Below are 19,305 nucleotides of genomic sequence, written 5' to 3'. Positions count from 1 at the left end.
GTTGGCAAAGACCACCTAAGCTATGAGATTTAGATAGGATAAAGTTGATAACTTCATAGCGAAGTACTTCGTAGAACTTCGCCGATACTATGGAATTTCACTTCGCGAATTTACGAGTTCTTTATTGTGGCAAGAACCTTATTAGGCTGACTTTCCTGCTAATATGTCTGCCACCCGTGTTTTTGTTTCACTGCTAATGTAAGTGTAGTAGTTAGTAGGATACATTTTAGTCATCTAACATCCTAATGGAGGTAACGTATCAGTAATTAGGACACTTGAAGAGCATCGTAGGATGTGATTATTTAGTGGAAGTGTGTGAGAATGATTGCTAATTAGAGTTAATCCTGAGTGGGATTTGGATGTGAGTTATCTATAAATAAGATAACTTGGTAGTAAAGAGAAGACTTTTGTTTCATATTTTTTGGTAAACTTTGTTATCACCAAAGAAAACCAGAAGTGTTTTTCGTCATTAACGAAGGTGTTGTTTATGAAGCTTACAAGAGCTTATGTCTTAAGTTGTCTACTGGTAAACTCTTACAAAAACTTATGTCTTAAGCTATTGTGATAGAGGTTCAATAGGACTTTCATTTTTGTTTATTGGATGAGAAGGAAAACTTCTATCCAGAAATTGTTTGCATGTCTACAGATTCATGTTATTACATAAAGTATTAGTTTTTTTTTTATGTTTAAAGAAGTCATTTTATTATTTTAGCCAAAGAAATGAGAGAAGGTCCCAGTCCCTATAGAGTAGATAAAACTTTGAGTATTCTAGTGAGTTCCTTTGTACCTTGAGTTTGATATCTGCGTTATTTGTTTAAACTTTACCACTGTATAGCCAGGTAAGTGGCTTTGTACTTGGGTTCTGATGCTCATGTTTAAGGATTCGATGCATACAAGGGAATAAACTAGTATATGCATGATGTAAAGACTCATTCCTTGGTACACAAGCTCCATATCTAGATTGGTGTAAGGAGATAATGGAGGCATGTTGCTTATGATGATGAAAAAAGACCCAAAATAATATGTTTTGCCTTCGGTATGACACTTTGGTGCAAGCCATGACTGGTGAAAACCTGGCCCTACAAAAGAACACTTACGTGTCTGAATACAATGAAGGATGTTGGGGTTACGGAGGTGATGACTGGTAAATAGCTTTGATAAGCGGTATAAAGATACAATAAAAATAGTTCTTCGAAAATAGGATTAGAAACTAGCACAATGAAAGGAATATGTGGGAAAAGGGTGCTTGTGTGTAAAATAAAGAGTCCACGTTGCATGAAATGTAAACAGTAAGTTTGATAGTTATAAAAGGGTAGTCCATGAAAGTGGCCTATACGCAGAGTAGTTGTGCCCGTGTCTATCATATGCGATTTTCCAATGATAGATAGTGTTCGTTGATAGCTTGAGGTTGATTACGGTAGTATCTACCAGCGGATACTTCAGATCAGAGGGAGAGAGTTGTATCTGCCAAATATGGCATGCTAGTCTAATAGTTTGAGTCTAACCTCTTAATGTTTGGTGGTATTTATTGTAGGATTTTAATTCCCGGGAACTCACTAAGTTCTCACTAACTTACCTAGTTTTTTCTTCTTATTTTTAGATTCTTAGGTTGAACGTTGTGATAGTAGAAGATTAACTAGATTAGCGGCCCTTTTGTGAGCTTTCTTTGTTTTTCGTGTGCAACATGTATTTGCTGAGGGTGGTAGGACGATTGTTAGATGCCACCATTTGAAAGTCACCAAACTGATATTTTGTACTTTTGAATGTTTATTTGTAGCTTTACTAGCTTATTAAGAAATGTGGTTTATAATGTTATCAGATTAAATTAAGTTGACTTTTTAACATTTTATTCGAGATTATGGATATTTTCAAAGCTTCTGCCAAAAGCTATTTATTTGTGTCTTAAATCTTTTAAAGTAATGCGGTACTATTTTTACTTTGCTTTCAACCGCATACATTTTCAAATCAAAATAATTGGACACTGCTCTGGTAAGCAAAACCTCGCCAAACTAGAAAGTTAGTTTAAAAAAGTTTAGTGATTTCAACGGTTTGACTCATGACGTTCCATACTCGGATCCGATGACCAAGTCAGGCGTGGGCTGTTACAAAAAAAAAATTAGATTTTATTTTCTAAGTGTAAATTCAATTTTCTGGGAATAACAATTCTATTTATTTCTATAGAAAGAGATTTACTTTCCTACTGAAAGTAAGAATATTATTTTTGGTTTTGTGTTTGATTCATGATTGTTCGAGCCCATACTCAAAGCAATTAGTGGTACGAGACTAGCAGAGATGACTATTCGGTTGCAAGCCGAGACCGTCAAGGATCCATCTCGCACAAAACAAAGTATTTTTCAGGAAAAATTTATTGCTATAAATATCACAAACTAGTTTGGTTTTCAAATTTTTAATTTTCTGCTCTAATAGAAAACCAGTTTTAAACCGAGTTTTTCAAACATATACATGATCCAGGAAATGAGCATTACTAAGCCGTGAAATGAATTTTGTGATATATCTAAAATACAATGGATATTGAATTATTATTTTTAGTAGGAAGATAATCATGGTGTGGTTCGATTTTGTGCTTTAGACTATGTTGGTGATCTGGAAAAACGACGACCAACTACTGGTTATATGTTTACCATTACAAAGGTAATAGTTAGTTGGAAGTCTACTTTACAGTCAATAGTTGCTTTATCTTTTATAGAAGCAGAGTTTTTGGAAATCGTAGAGGCTATAAAACATGCAATTTGGCTTTAAGGGTTGCTTGGTGAACTGAAAATTAAGCAAAATTATGTAAAAGTGCATTACCAAAGTTAGTGTGATATTCAGTTAGCAAAGAATCAAGTTTATCATGCAAGGATGAAGCACATTGATGTTCGATATCATTTTGTATGAGAGATTCTAGAAGAAAGTGGAGTAAAGATCCATAAAATTCCAACCATTAAGAATCCTCCCGATATGATGAATAAGGTTGTGACTATAGTCAAGTTCCAACTATGTTTGGACTTGATCAATGTTAAAATTTGAAGGTTGAAACTTAAAGACACTATCAAATGTTGTTTTGCAAGGAGATTGAAGATGTGAAAATTTGCTAAGGTGGAGATTTGTTAAAGTAGCACAATCCCACATTTAAAAAATACAAGGTTGTGAAGAGTTTGTACTACTATAAATAGGGATTATTTCCCCACCTTTGAATCATCTCAACATTAGTCATTTTTTTCATAAGGCAAATTTTCTTTCTTTCTATTTGTAATTTTCTACTTGTATCTTTTGCAATGAAATATATTTGGTAGTGTCCGAAGAACGTAGACGTAATTTGTTGAATCTTTTTAAATTTTTGGTGTTCTTTATTGTTTTTTATTTATCTTTCAATATTTTGGAGGGTACAATTGTAGTAATATATTTTGCTATTAAATTACATTGTAGGGAAATTGTGTCTAAGAGTTTGAGTTTTAAGTAGGATCATTTGTGAGCCCTCCAATTTACTCTCTTTCACCCTATTCGCACACCAATTGCTACTGATGTGGTGAGCATGGAACTCTTGATCATGTTTTGCCCCATTGTTTAAGGATTTGGAGGTGTAGGCATCCTTGGGGATTACAGTCGATTCTGTTCGATATTATAATTTGAATATTCTAGAATATATTTGCTCATGTATTTGTATTTAATGAATGAACCTAGAGTGGATGAATCTAGTAGTCATGCATGAATGTACTTAACTAGATACATGATGTATTGAAACCAATAGTCACTTACAACTTCTATATAAAGATTTGTATATGATGAAGCATAGTAAGAGAGAGTGAAACACACCAAAGTATAATATAAGTGAGTTCATCTTTAGATTCCTTCCCGAGGATTGTTTCTTCCTCTACAAGATAATTATTCCACCTCTTTCCAACATGTTTTGCTAGTGTTTTGAGATTTGTCGAAGATCACCTAGATGGAAAATATGGAACTAATATCTCATGTTTGCTTGCATGTTTATGGTTCTGGCGTAACTTGTCTATTTGGCAGCAGTGGGATTTTTCATGCAATCAACTTCTTGCTATCGTTGATACTTCCATGCAAAACTTGGTTGATTCAAAAGTTGTGCTTCAGTAGTTTCCTCAACGAGCTTCTCGGGCTCCAACTGCTACGACCACTTGGACAACTCCAGAATGTGGTTGGTGTAAATGTAATATGGATGCAATGATTATCTAGGCGGGAGGGACTTCTAGTTTTTTTTTTTTTGCAGTGATTAGGGGTGAGCGTTCGATTGAATTGAATCAAATGAAAATTTTTTGAGTTAATCGAGTTGACGAATCCTATTTTATAATCCTAACTCGATTTGAAATTTTCTCGAATCGAGCTGAGTAAGGTGGAATTCAAATCGAATCGATCGAATATATTTTTTCGAGTTAAATTGAAAAAAATTACTTTAGGTCCATGTAATCATTGTCACCCATCGTAATCAATTTTGCCCACCATAATCAAATTTGTTATTAACTTTCATCCCCTCATAATTTATTTATTAATCTTTTATATTCGGGTTAGCTTCTTTGCTTGCTTAGTTACTTTAATTATCTTTTGATTCTTGTCACTATGTATTTTTAAATTAAAAATATATTAAAGGTAAAAAAATGTGATTTTTAATACAAATTGTCTTAAAGATAAAATGTAAAATTGATACCAACATAAAATTTTAACACAAATATTTTATGACATCATTAATAATTCAATTTTAATAGAAATTTATAAAGATTTAATATGATTAAACAATTCAATAATATAAATAGTACAAAATGTGAAATTTAATTTAATATTATAAATATTAGATATAAATAAAATTATTACTATTTAGATTTAATGATTTTTTGGATGATTTTGATTTTTGATTTAGGGTAAAGGGTGAAAAGTAAAAGTTTAAGGGGAAAATAAAAAATTTTGAAGGTTTGGGGGAAGTAAAATTTTGAGAGGAAAGTAAACGGGGGAATAAAATTTTTGGGGAGGAGAATATTCAAAATAAAATTTGGGGGGGGGGGGAATGGGTTTGGAGTAGATAGGGTTGGGATGAGAGGGGAGTAAAAGTTTTGGGGGAATAAATAAGTTTGGGGGTTTGGTGTAAAAATATAAAATATTATAGTTTGTATTCGGTTTATTCGAATTATTCGAACTCAAAAACTCAACTCGATTCGAACTTGAAATTGGAAAAAAAATTCGATTTGACTCGAATAACTCGATTCGTTTAATTCGAAATTTTTTTTTTTGATTTTTTCAAGTATAATTGAGTTTTGCTCACCTCTAACAATGATACAAGATGATGCTAGTCAGTTCATTTCAACTCTCTCCGGTCATAGGATAGGTGCCTTTGATGTTCATATAGCCGAGGCTGTTTCGACTCACAAGGCTTTGTCATGGGTAAAAACTTTGCAGCTAAGCATGGCTATTTTCAAACTGGATAGCATGGTGATGTTCAGTGTTGATCAACCCCTCGGCTTATCTTTCCGAATTTGGTACGATTATTAATGATTATATTGCTTTGAAAAATCAATTTCATCATGTGTTCTTTCAATGGACTGGACAAAGTGTCAATAAGATCACTCAAGCATTGTCTCAAACATCTTTGTTATATGCATCTCAATTTACTGGGGATTGCTCACGCATTGTCTCAAGCACCTTTATTATATGCATCTCATGATAGATGATAGGAATGAGTGTATGGGAAAAACTTATTAGCTTTGGGTTTTAACTTGTCCTCCTATTCTTGGATTTATTTCCCTATTCTCTTAATATAATTTATTGTCTTTCAAAATAAATAAAGAGTTGAACCGGAGCTGAAAACATAAACACTTTGCTATTTAACCTATTATCTAATTATTGATTTTTTTTTATAAATGTAATTTTAATATTATATTTTTAATCAAAATCTAGTATATTGAATGACAAAATTAACAAATATTAAATGTGATAGTAAGACATATTATACCCTTAAAAAGAATATTTAAATTTAAATCCTAAAAACATAAAAATTAATTTTCACGAAACATCAAAAATATCTTCTCATCCAAAAGTTTAGTAATCATTCATAATTGATTAACTTAAAAAAAAAAAAGATTTTGTTGAATGGAAGACGGCTACAAGTTTGGGATATAAAGAATAATATTGTTATAGGAATATCAGCCACAACAAGATCACAAGAAATTGACTAATTTGTTATCAGATTTAATTGTATAAGCCAACATGAAACAAGTTTCCGGGAAAAACACTTACAGCAACATCCAAAAGAAAGAGTAAGAAGAAGCTTGTCTTTTTTGGGCTGAAAGATACAAATTAGGACACGTGAGATTTTAAAATTTTCCAATTATTTTAAATTCTGATCATTTCTAATTTAAAGTATTTTGGGTTTTATATTCAATACAGGGGTTATTTTGAATATCACCATCTTAAATTCAAATTATTTGTTTAATTTCTTAATTGTTAAATAAAATTAAATAAATTCATTTAAATTTAATATAAAATTAATAATTATCAAAATATTTTTGAAATAAATTATTAGTATAATATAACCTTAACAAGTATAACTTTGAAATTCATTACTGTTATAAAATAAAGAGAGAGAGACTAAAGAACAAAGAAAATATGGGAAGCAATAGAGAATATATTTTCTTGATCAATGGGATGATTACAATGCTTCATTAGAGTTTCTATTCATATTTATAGGCTAATTCTAATAGTTGTTAGAATTTAAAATACATCAAAACTTCATCTTGATTTTAATGGACATCCACTTCATAAATATTCATAACAATTACAAATATTTTATTGTAATGTACCATTTGATATTTTATTGTTAATAATATTATCTTATTTAAGAATTACATGATAAATAGAAATGGATTAAATTTTTTAGGATTTAAAAACATATAAAAGTTAAAAGGAAAATTAGTAAAAAATGATAGGAATTTCAAATAAATTAAAAACAAATGAAAATAAAAATAAAATTTACTTTTTTAAAATAGGTTTTGAAGTCAAACAAAATCAAAATCAAATATATTTTTGAGATTTTGTATTGTATTTTGATAATTTTTCTTTATCTATTAATTTTAATAATATAGATTTTTATTGAATATTCACAATATTTTCTATTCACTATCAAGATCATATGATAAAAGCTAAAATCGCATATTTAATAACAATAAATAATGGTAATTACAATTTAAAAGTTATAAATTAAAACTAATTAATATTTTAGATTATAATTTTTCTAAATATATATACTTAATTTAAATTTGGAGCACCTTGGGTTATTTACTTGGGTCTTTTCAAGTTTTGATTATTTTAAGTTCGTGTCAAATTTAAGTTGGACCAATTTTGGGTTTGAGTCGATTTGAGTTTAGAGTGGACAAATTTGAATTGTTAACTTTGCATGATCAAATCAAATAAAAAAATTATGATAAAAAATTATTATAAATATCGAGGGTTAAATTTATTATTGTTCAAATTAATCTATCGCTAGTTAATAAAAACCGATAAACAAGATAAGGGATCATTTTGTAATTTTTTTTTAGTTCGGTGATAAAAAAAAAGAAATTTATCAAAAATTGAGTGAATAATTTTTCTGAAAAAATAACTTAATTTCTAACAGTAAATCAAAAGAAACTTAATTTCCAACAAAAACCAATCTTATGATCACTATTTACAGAACTTAAATTTGCTATTCTTGACTGGAAATTAGATATTAATATGAACATGATCTGGAAAATTTTCATCAACATTTTCAACCATTTCGAACTTGTAAGGATACTTCCCTTTCTTCTCCAGCTTTGCCATTTTTACCAAATGCTTCAAACATTTTCCGTTTGGTTTGGATATAATGACTGGATTCTTTTCTCCAAATAAAGGTATGAGTCGCCTTGCCATGAAATTCTCCTTTTCTTCATTTGCAAATCCTTCTATTTTCACAACTTTGAGATCATCGAGCTTATCAGGAACAATGACTGAAGTTGAGAACTTTCCAGTGCTGGGTAAGTTATAGCATTTTGGATCAAGCTGCAAGTTTTGGTAAGATATTTCAAGTGTATATTTGTGCATTAATTTTTTTTTAAAAAAATTTAATATATACGTATAAAATATACAAGTATGTGACACTTATCCAAGTACAAGTAACACTGCTTATACCATAAATTATGCAGAGTACGTTAAGGAAATGGGGGGCTTACAGTGATATTAAGCCTTTTCAGGTTAGGACAAAGCTTCAGAAAGCAAAGTAAGGCATTGATAGATTCTCTTTCCATTGAACAATCAATCCACCAAAGCTCTAGTACGCTCAAATAATATTCGGGGCATCTACTCGAAAAGGGTAACTTTCTGCACATCGTTGTCTAAACAAATCACAACAACACCGATCAAAGATTGAGTTATGAAAGGTTAGCAAAGATTTTGGTTCGACTTTTCAATTTGCTTAAAGGATCTGTGTCCGAGTATACACGGTCCTTCAAAGACATGAAAAAGAAAAACACCCAAAAGAGTGAATATCCATCTAAAAGACATACCCATATGCTATACGAATACACAAATTCCAACATTACTGAGAGTCCTAGTTGAACGAATGAACATACCTCGTAAAACCATCTGCACATTGTTAGAGATTGAACATCCTTAATGCTTCTCAGAATGGAGTTGAAGCATTTATACTTGTTGGCGCAGTCACAATGATTTCCTTTACGGAGACCACGAGAAAAGGGAGTCTCAATCTCAAAGTCCCATGTCCACTGTGTTAGAGCACCTTGTCTGATATCAATCATAGCGTCATCCAAGAGTAACCCACACTCACAAAAACGAATTAGGGGAAAACAATTACATTTCCCTCTAAACCGAAAGGATACTAAGTTGCCTCTATATCTGAAAGATTTTAAAGACGAGCCTTCAAAACTGAGAGATTGTAAATGGGGGCAATCGAGGACTACTAACTTACGAAGCCCTTTGGCCTCTTTTATCTGTAAAGATTGTAATCCATTGCATTTAGCGATAGTCAAGCTTCGAAGAAATGGCAACTTTGGCACCAAAGAAGAAACTGCCATATTAGAAAGGTGGCTTACTGATATGAGATGCAAAGATTTTACCCTCATTGTGTTTGAAGGTGGTTGTTCCCTTTGCGATGGGTGATTTTCCTCAAGCAACCAATCAAACATGTACCGACGTGACAATCGGTTAGGCGGTGCAAGATTCAGCTTCAAAAACAAATCAAAAGGCATCGGAAATTCTTGTTTACCAGCTGAGAAATCAAGTTTAAGTGAACTATTGCTGGAAATGCTAGCAACTAAGCTGCCTCTTCCATGACCCAACTCAAATATGAGACCCCACTTATTTCTAGGCCTATGGCGTGTGTCAAAATCATCAACAAAGCTTGTTATGGCTGTAATGGCAGCTTCTATTGTTATTACATCATGGACTGAGTCCAACAAAGCCTCTTTCCAGAGGTGTTTCCAGTGAGTTGAAAGGAAAGAGGTTCGGACAGCGGATTTAAAAGGGAGAAGCGAAATGATGTGGTGAAGGATGTCATCAGGCAAATGACTGATGAAATCATTTGGGTCCATATTATTTCTGTTCCAAAAGAAGGAAAACCACAATATTTCATCATATCAAAACCCAAAAGTTGTTTGATCATAACAAATAACAAAATCCCCCCCCAAAAAAAAAGTACATATAAAAGTTCTCACTTAGCCGACCTTTTTGGGACATCGACATGTTTGTACGATTTCTCTTGATCATGCTTCCATATATACATAAATGATGGAATAATTTGGTGAAAAACGTAATCCTTTAAACCACTGGTATCCGAATACCTGATCAAATACAACCAGACTGAACTAAAATACTGAATGTTTAGAAGAAAATATAGTGATTAACTAAGAGGTGTTACCTGGAACTTGAAGTGTTCCTTGGGTTAATATCATCATCTGGATCATGCCTCTGTTTCTCGTGCTTAATCTTCTTTCTCCCGACTTTCTTCTCCATTTTTCAACAGGGCTTTGTTGAGTATTCAAAACATATAAGAAAACTAACTTTGAACTTTCTTGCCCAAGGGGGCTTGGAAAAGTATTTTTAAATTTTATAATGGAGATTCCTTAAAATTGTATAGTCAAACAACTGCTATTGTGGTGTCGTTAGTGGAATTGGATTATAAAACCTTTGAAGAGTACAAGGCTGGTGATGACCATTTTGTTCCTGGGTCACTCAATCCAATCAACCCTTTCCTTTTAGTCCAAGAGTTGAGATTTGCTGCTAGTTTTGGGGTTGATTGTGTTTTGTAACCACTCTCTTTTATTAATAAATTAGTTTTTTTAATCCCAAGTTGATTTGGTGTGTATAAATTAAAATATATTTAATAATTCTAAATTTTTTTAAATGAAGTTTTGAAAATTATTTAAAAAACTTTAATGAAGTTTTAAATGGAACTTTTATTTAAATAAAGTAGAATAGAAAATATATTTTATTTGCATACATGTGTTTTAACATATTTTATACTCTCTTTTTTTAACTTTTATGTAAACTGTTTTAAAATATTTAACAAATATTTTTAATATTTTTAATTTATCTTCAGATTTTAAAACATATTTATTTTAAAAACCTATATATATGATATGATGATATGTGCATAATTTATAATACTGGTTAAAAGTAAGGTATACTTTTGAAAATCAACTGATTGTATTAATTTAGCTTCAAAATTAATAAAAAGGGTATATTCTACCAGAACAATAGTACGATTTCACTTTTTGTAACTATAAAGGAATTTTAATTCAACATTAAAATTAATTGTTATTAACATTTTAAAACTACAGTTTTTTTTTGTCAAAATGGTATATTTTACCTAAATGTCTGTAAAGAAGCTTCATAGCTGAAACAAAAAAATAAATATTAAAAACATGTTAGAGGACTTATTATAAAGCAAAATTAAAAAATAGTGAAAATTGTATGTTGAATTATTGAATATAAGCAAATTGGAAGAATTTATCATAAAATATTATTTGTAGAGCACCATTAAAATTATATAAAAATAGGAGGGTTTATGTCGTAATTTCCCCTCCATAAATTCTTTATTTATTTTCATGCCACGTATCAATATTTTATATTATGAATACTTTGAAATTTAAGGACCTTATAATAAATATATCTGATATGTATATTCTATCGCTAGGTTTTTCCAACTTGTATCAAGAGATTGGTCCTCTGCATGTGGACTACCTCTGTTAGAGAAGTTATTCAATAAAGATTTGTCTTTTCTACTAGAGTTCATAGTCTCCTAAGTTACCTTTGCTTCTATCACCCATGCAGCCCCAAGTTTTGTTGGATCATCCTTGCACGCTTTGGATGGAGATGGGGACATCTAGGAGTGCTCTTTCGTGCAGTCCGATCAGACTGATCTTTCATTCTGGGTTGAAGCTTTGATTCCATCTAACCTCGTACACTTGTCCAAGTACAAAGAGAAGGCTTTGGAAGCTCTTAAGCCAGAATTAAAGGCCAGCATTGAGAAGGGAATTGCATTCTTACAGAAGCAATCGGTTACCACTTAAAAACTCAAGTCTCCAGCATATCAAAACTCTGAAAGAGAGCTAGGACTGCACCAGTAGTTTCAGTTTTGCAAAATCAAAGTTTTATCGATTTGTTTTTCCAATTACATTACAGAATACCAAACTTAGAAGGGCATTTTGATGTTTGTAGAATGTAGATGAGAAAAATATAAACATTTCTGAATAAAAAATTTTGACAATCTTAAATGAATGTTGCATTTCAACTTTCTTTTAATCCCTGGCAACATCATTTAAACGCAATAAGCAGCGGGTTTTTTACTAAAATATTATAAAAAAAATTAAAAATAACCAAAATATTATATATATATATATTTTTATTTACCAAAATATACTAAAAAAAAAAAAACAAAAAAAAGCTGCAGCCGATTTGACAATACCCTAGAGGAGGGTATCTAATTGGCGGCACCAAAGGTGCCATTCCCATGGGCGGCACCGATGGTGCCGTTCCCATGGGAGGCACCGATGGTGCCATTCCCATTGGCGGCACTAGTTGTGTTATTAACACTAGCTCTGTCCAGCTAAAGCAGAAAAATAAGAAGAGAAAGAAGAGTTGCTGTGGAAAAAGAGAGAAAAAGAGAGGAAGAGAAGAGAAAAAAAAGGTATTTTTAAAAAAAATAATTGATTATCTTGTTGTTATTTTTGTATAATTTTATTATTATTTTTAGTTTAGTTATTAAAATTAATAAAACTCAAATTGATAGTTTTAGTTAGTATTATTATTATTATTATTTTATTATTATTATTATTATTATTATTATTAATTTTAGGGTTTAGATGTTACTTAGTATTATTATTATGGTTAGTTATTATTTTTATTTACCAAAATGAACTAGTTAGTAAAAACTAGTTTTATTATTATGGTTAGTTATTATTTTAGCTAGTATAATTTTGAGTATAAAATTATTATTATTAATATTATTAATATTATTATGGTTTTCATGTACAAATTTGCATATTGAAACATTAAATTTTTTTATTTAAGTAATTTATTTACTGTTCGAGGTTTTATTTGAGATTTTGTTTATTTTTTGACAGATTAAATATTGAAGATGGATGCTAAGTTTTTTGTACGCGTTTATTTCGATGGAGTGATCTTGACAACAAGTGTTGGATGTGTATTTGAATGTCGGCAACAAATAGCAATGAGATTTAATAGAAATGTCTCGTTCGATGAAATGAAGGCAATGATTAATGCAAAAATTCTTATACGTTGTGGGAAAAGGATATCAAAAATTTTCTACAAGTTTCAAGTTTCGACAAATCCGGTCAAATTCGTCGAAATGGAACTTGTAGACGACGAAGACGTGGAGACAATGGTCGATCTCTACTGTGGGAATGGGAGTGACAAGAATGCACCGATTCACTTATTTGCTGAGTTAGCCAGTATGGAACAAAATGAAGATGTCAATGCATCTGATGAAGAACACGGAGCTCAAGAACCGTGGATGGTGGCTCCAATATCATACGTTGATAGTGAATCGACTATGGGTGGGATCGGTATCGACCTAAATATTACACCCGATGTTGATATGGTTGGTGGTGAAGAAGAAAGTGGTGGCGATCATTGGGATGAAGAGGTCGATAGTGACGGTGATCCCGATGTGGACGATGTACCTGATGATATTGACGATGAAAATGTCAACAACGATGAAGACATTAATGCTTCTTCGATCGGGGAGCAGATGCGGCGTATTTTGATACACAATAATCCTAAGCCACACATGTCGCTCATAAACCCCGACGCAGCGTATGTAGCTGAGTTCTCGGAGTACCCTGAAATAGTTCATCCTCACGGGCTGGTCGTAACATCTGATGATAAGGAGTTATTCATAGGCCAGAGATTCAGCGGTAAAGAAGAGTGCGTATATGCCATTAAACTATACAGCACGAACATATCAGTGGAGGACATGTCGACCATTAAAGTTTTGGTACTGATTGCTGAAATGCAAGCACGATTCCAGTATCGAGTCTCATATCAGAAGGCATAGATAGCTAAATAGATGGTAATGGAGCAACTGTATGGGGATTATGATTCGTCGTATAACGAGCTTCAAGATTGGATAGCTGGTATGCGGGAGTACGTACCGAGAACTGTGATTGAGTTACAGACAAGGCTATATTACGGCCCGGACGACCAGTTACAGCCGGCAAAGAGGATTTTCCATCGGATGTTCTGGACGTTTGATCCATGCGTTCGGGCATTTCCCTACTACAAGCCATTCGTGCAGGTGGATAAGACCTGGCTATATGGAAAATATACACAGATCCTACTTCTTGCGGTTGCTCAAGACGGCAACAGAAACCTGCTCCCGATAGCATTTGCTATCGTAGATAAAGAGAACATGGAGTCTTGGGAATTCTCTCTCACAAACCTGCGGAGGTATGTTATTAGCAATGATAACATTTGCATCATCTCCGATAGAGGGAAAGGTTTAATTGCAGCAATTAGGCGTCCTGGTGTGCCGTGGAGATCCGTTTACTGCAGCCGTCATATTGCGGCTAACTTCCACAAAGATTATAAGAATGCAGAATGGAAGAGACAAGTCGTGGCAATGGGTAAATGATAACCTTATATTTTCAATATAAGTTGTAATGTTTTATGTTATCGAGTTTCTAGAACTTATTTTTTCTTAATACGTATGCAGCGTACGAGTTAGAGCCACATATTTTCCGAAAAAGAATGATCCAACTTGAGAGTGACATGGAGGGGCAGACAAACACATCTTTCCGACAATGGTTGGGTACAATGGAGCCGTGGCAATGGGCTCAAAGTTTTGACGAAGGCTTTTGTTATGGCCAAACGACCACAAACTTAATCGAGGGGATCTACGCTGTCTTGTTGAAAACACGTCATCTTCCGATGCCAAGAATGGGTCAGCAACAAGTCGACCAGATTAAGGCGGGATACGTGTTTGTCGAACATATTAGGGATGAAATGGTTGCAAACCGTCGGTTGGAGAGGTCAATGAATGTAGAAATATATTCACGACGACTGGAAACGTTTCGAGTTACTGAGACCATCAGTCATCAAAATGGTATACCAACTAGGTCCTACAGAGTTGATTTCTAGAACAGACGGTGCGAGTGCAGGAGGTTCGACACACGTCATTATCCATGTGCGCATGTCGTGGCAACGTGTGCTAAAGTCAACCTTAATGTTGAACAATATGTCGATAATGTGTACACGCTCGAGCGCACATTACGTGTCAAAAAAAATGAGTTCCCCGTCCTGCCTAACCTATCTATGTGGGAGGTGCCTCCGACGACTTTCGAGATTCTCCCAGACAGAGGGCTACGGAGGAATCCAAGAGGTCGTCCACAATCAAGCAGAATCCGTAATGAAATGGACATTAGGGAGAAATCCGACGGTAAGCGTTATGGATTATGTAGGTTAAGTGGTCATAGTCGGAATAAATGCCCTCATCGGAACTTTCATGTTGGACAGTTGTCCGGATCGGGTCGGAATTGACCTAATGATGTAAAATTTTTATGTATAGTGTTATAAAAAGTATAATTCATTTGAAATAATTTTAATTATTCAGCTTATGCTTATGCTTAAATTGTATCCAAATTGTATCCAAATTAAGTTATAAAATACCATGTGCGCATTTGGAAATATTAAAATTATATCGAAAATGGAGGCATTTATAATTGGATTCAGCTTTAATATAATGCAAAAATAAAATAATTAAATTTATACAAAAAAGTTCAGAAGTAAGAAAAGATTAAATTAGAAATATTAAATTTATACAAAAAGAATACAAACTTCGCAATGTACAAAAAGTGCATTAAACCCCTAAAATTGATGGTTCGATGGTGTGATCCTAGGGGTATACCTATTCGGAGGTCGACGATCATGTTCTGGGCGACGACGAACATCATCATTCGGCGCAGGTGGGGGTGTGGCAAATGGGGAGAAAAAATTCTGTGGCTCATTCGGCATCGACGAACTTGAACTGGAAGGAGTCCCATGATGCTGCAGATACGGGTCGGACGGGCCAGGCATGCTGCGGCGGGTAGGATCAAAAGATTTCAAACTCGTAGGCGTATTCGTCCCCTGAGAAGCTCGGGAAATAGTCACCACCCACCAAATCCAGACGATAGCTATGTGAATCCACATGTGACTGTGATTGTTTGGGATCTGGCTGGGGCTCCTGCTCGGGCTCTAGTGGTTCCGGAGAAAAATATGCCACAGGATCCGGATCCATCGGGGCCACTGCGTCTGATCCTCCAGGTTGTTGCACGTGCGGGGGGACTACAATCGACTGGCCTCTAAGTATATATGGCTTCCCCCAATTATAGTACCATTGTATATACTCTAATGATGGTTGCGGGTCGGTAGCCATAACCATCTGAGGTATTCGACGCAATCAATCGTTCCACAACGCCATAAATTTCTTGTGCTTAATTCCCCAATCCAACATCGGTTTTCCTCTCTTATTCATGCCGTGAACTTACCCCACCTCGCACGGCGAATCCGGGATAGGTTGGATGCAGCCAAACTGTCGTAGCATCCGATCTCCGTGATACCACTTGACCATGTTGAAATTGATAATTGGTGTGTTAGTGCACCATATGTGGGAATGAACGTATGCGGAGGAGGGTACCACATCTGTAATTTCCGGCCTACGGTATGGCATCTATATAAACTGCATGATTAATAAAATTGTTATAATTAGCCATAACGTGTGAGTAAGATATATAAAGTAAGCTGTCATGAATATTAGAATAGCAGCTTACCTCTTCCCGGGTATACTGTTCGATCATGAGTCGGTATATCGGGATAGTATGCGACCTCCCGATATCCGGACGAACACTCCACTTACAAAAAACAAATATAAGGTTTAGGGTTGGTAACATTATTTAATATATTATGACTACAAAAAATGGGCACAATTTATATTTTATCACCTGTTCACCAGTGGATAAACATACGGTTGGTGACTAACGGATGCCAAAAATGGCATCCGATAGAGCGCCCAGGACTGCAGCAGTGTGAGACATCCGCCCATGTCTACAATATCCGGGTTTGTCACCCAACAAAGCTCCCGATACAACACTGCTAGAACGGCGGAGCCCTAGCTATACGAGCTAACACTGGACAAATCAGCTAACAGGGGCAAGTACATCAAATGCACCTTGTTATTGTTTGCATTGGGCATGAGTATTCCCCCTATGATATGCATGATGTACGCTCGAGCAGCGCACATCAACTCACCTTTAGTGGCGGTCGTTGATAATTGTCCAAATTTGACTTTTAGCCATGTAAATTTTAAGCCCGAAAAATTCGACTCTTCGTCCTCTAGCGACTCTCCTGTGAGCTGATAACAAAGTGCAGCCGAATTGGTGAATGAAGATACTCCCGTTACAGGACTCCTGTCAATTGGGAGCCCAAGCTGCATTGCAACATCCTCCAAAGTCACCGTGCACTCCCCACACGGAAAATGAAAAGTGTGGGTCTCTGGGCGCCACCGCTCCACTAGCGCAGATAATAAATCATAGCGCAAGTCGGAGGTCCGAATCAATGCTGCTGACCCAAACCCGGCTTGCTCCAAGTACAGCCTCAATCGTGCATCTGGAGTTTTCTTTAAACCATTCACACGGCCCCTTATTACTCGGTAGGAGTCCTGATAGTGTTAAATTACAGAAAAAATATTACGATAACATGATTTATTTCTATGTATTACGTATATCCTTTTTAAATAAATAAAACCCGTGATTAACAAATAATAAATCATACCGCCTGATTTGCCGCATCAGATATGTGTCTATCGGGTCGAATCAATCGAGCCATTGCGATGCCTGCATGTTGAAAAAAAGTTAGTATAACATTCTTACCTCGGCAATTTCTTCGTATTTTTTCTCCGCATTTTATTACTTTAAAAAATTTCATAATTTCTAATTTTATAAATTTATAAATTTATTGTGTTTTTTAAATTAATTTAGTGTAAAAAAACCCTTATTCCCGCCATTTGCTCGTATTATTTTCCCAAATTTTATTACTTTCAATAAAATAATTTTATTTTCGTATTTTATTATTTTATATTATTTCAAGACATTTTGTTTCAAATATTTGTATTAATTATTTCTGAATTTTAAAAATTTTGTAAAACACTCTTACCTCGGTCATTTCTTCGTATTTTTTCTCCGTATTTTATTACTTTAAAAATTTCACAACTTCTAATTTTATAAATTTATTAATTTAGTGTGTTTTTAAATTAATTTAGTGTAAAAAACCCTTATTCCGCCATTTGCTCGTATTATTTTCCTGAATTTTATTACTTTCAATAAAATAATTTTATTTTCGCATTTTATTATTTTATATTATTTCAAGACATTTTGTTTCAAATATTTATATTAATTATTTCTGAATTTTTAAAAATTTTGTAAAACACTCTTACCTCAACCATTTCTTCGTATTTTTTCTCCGCATTTTATTACTTTAAAAATTTCATAATTTCTAATTTTATAAATTTATTAATTTAGTGTAAAAATCCTTATTCCCGCCATTAGCTCGTATTATTTTCCGAATTTTATTACTTTCAATAAAATAATTTTATTTTCGTATTTTATTATTTTATATTATTTCAGTACATTTTGTTTCACATATTTGTATTAATTATTTCTGAATTTTTAAAAATTTTGTAAAACACTCTTACCTCGGCCATTTCTTCGTATTTTTTGTCCGTATTTTATTACTTTAAAAATTTTATAATTTCTAATTTTATTAATTTATTAATTTAGTGTGTTTTAAATTAATTTAGTGTAAAAAACCCTTGTTCCCGCCATTTGCTCGTATTATTTTCCGAATTTTATTACTTTCAATAAAATAATTTTATTTTCGTATTTTATTATTTTATATTATTTCAGTACATTTTGTTTCAAATATTTATATTAATTATTTCTGAATTTTTAAAATTTTTGTAAAAGACTCTTACCTCAACCATTTCTTCGTATTTTTTCTCCGCATTTTATTACTTTAAAAATTTCATAATTTCTAATTTTATAAATTTATTAATTTAGTGTGTTTTTAAATTAATTTAGTGTAAAAACCCTTATTCCGCCATTTGCTCGTATTATTTTCCCAAATTTTATTACTTTCAATAAAATAATTTTATTTTCGTATTTTATTATTTTATATTATTTCAAGACATTTTGTTTCAAATATTTGTATTAATTATTTCTAAATTTTTAAAAATTTTGTAAAACACTCTTACCTTGGCCATTTCTTCGTATTTTTCTCCGCATTTTATTACTTTAAAAATTTCATAATTTCTAATTTTATATTTTTACTTTATTTCAATGCATTATGTTTGAAATTTATTAAATATACCATCTTTTCGGATTTTATTACTTTCCGTGAATATACAATTTCTTTTTTTTCTTTTTGTATTTTATGTTTTCTTACACATATATTTTTATCATTTTATTTTTAATGCTATTTTTCTAAAAAAGTAATTACAACATTCTAAATAAATTTCATAAAAAATTCCTAATCAACATACAATGTACATAACATGAATTTTTCATAAATTTTGTCATGTTAAATAAATTTCATAAAATTTATATGCTAAATAACATAATAAAACACGATAATGTACATAACATAATTTTTTACACACAAATATTACAAAAATTAAAATTAATAATAAAAATTACCTTTTCTTTCTTTCTTTTTCCTTCCTCCCCTCTTCTTCTTCTTGTTTTTTTTTCTCTTCTCCTTTAC

The 19,305-nt window shown here is 32.6% G+C and overlaps 1 protein-coding gene across 3 annotated transcripts; it reads right to left on the bottom strand.

The window, feature by feature from the left end:
- Nucleotides 1-7,598: 7,598 nt before the first annotated feature.
- Nucleotides 7,599-10,119, bottom strand: LOC105771290 (F-box protein At2g39490). 3 transcript variants are annotated; one of them, XM_012592713.2, is made up of 5 exons: nt 9,908-10,119; nt 9,705-9,830; nt 8,604-9,588; nt 8,205-8,366; nt 7,599-8,034 (listed from the first exon to the last, which is right to left on the bottom strand). In XM_012592713.2, the coding sequence occupies exons 1-5, from the start codon at nt 10,000-10,002 to the stop codon at nt 7,717-7,719; spliced, it is 1,686 nt and encodes a 561-aa protein (XP_012448167.1). In that variant the 5' UTR covers nt 10,003-10,119; the 3' UTR covers nt 7,599-7,716. The 3 variants fall into 3 exon arrangements, with proteins under 3 accessions (XP_012448167.1, XP_012448168.1, XP_012448170.1); XM_012592714.2 differs by having other exon boundaries at nt 9,714-9,830; nt 9,908-10,117; XM_012592716.2 differs by lacking the exon at nt 9,705-9,830 and having other exon boundaries at nt 9,908-10,118.
- Between the last annotated feature and the right edge of the window lie 9,186 nt (nt 10,120-19,305).

The sequence above is a fragment of the Gossypium raimondii genome, chromosome 5 (assembly GCF_025698545.1).
Source record: "Gossypium raimondii isolate GPD5lz chromosome 5, ASM2569854v1, whole genome shotgun sequence".
NCBI lineage: Eukaryota > Viridiplantae > Streptophyta > Magnoliopsida > Malvales > Malvaceae > Gossypium > Gossypium raimondii.
Note: the sequence above shows the minus strand (reverse complement) of the source record. Positions and strands in the feature narration are given on the sequence as shown.

Bases quoted from the DNA above. Each gene is read 5' to 3' on its own strand.
- LOC105771290 (XM_012592713.2), bottom strand. From the start codon at position 10,002: ATGGAGAAGAAAGTCGGGAGAAAGAAGATTAAGCACGAGAAACAGAGG. The intron at 9,831-9,907 runs GTAACACCTCTT...GTATTTGATCAG, and splicing joins AGGAACACTTCAAGTTCCAG to GTATTCGGATACCAGTGGTT. The intron at 8,035-8,204 runs GTAAGCCCCCCA...CAAAACTTGCAG, and splicing joins TGAAAAGGCTTAATATCACT to CTTGATCCAAAATGCTATAA.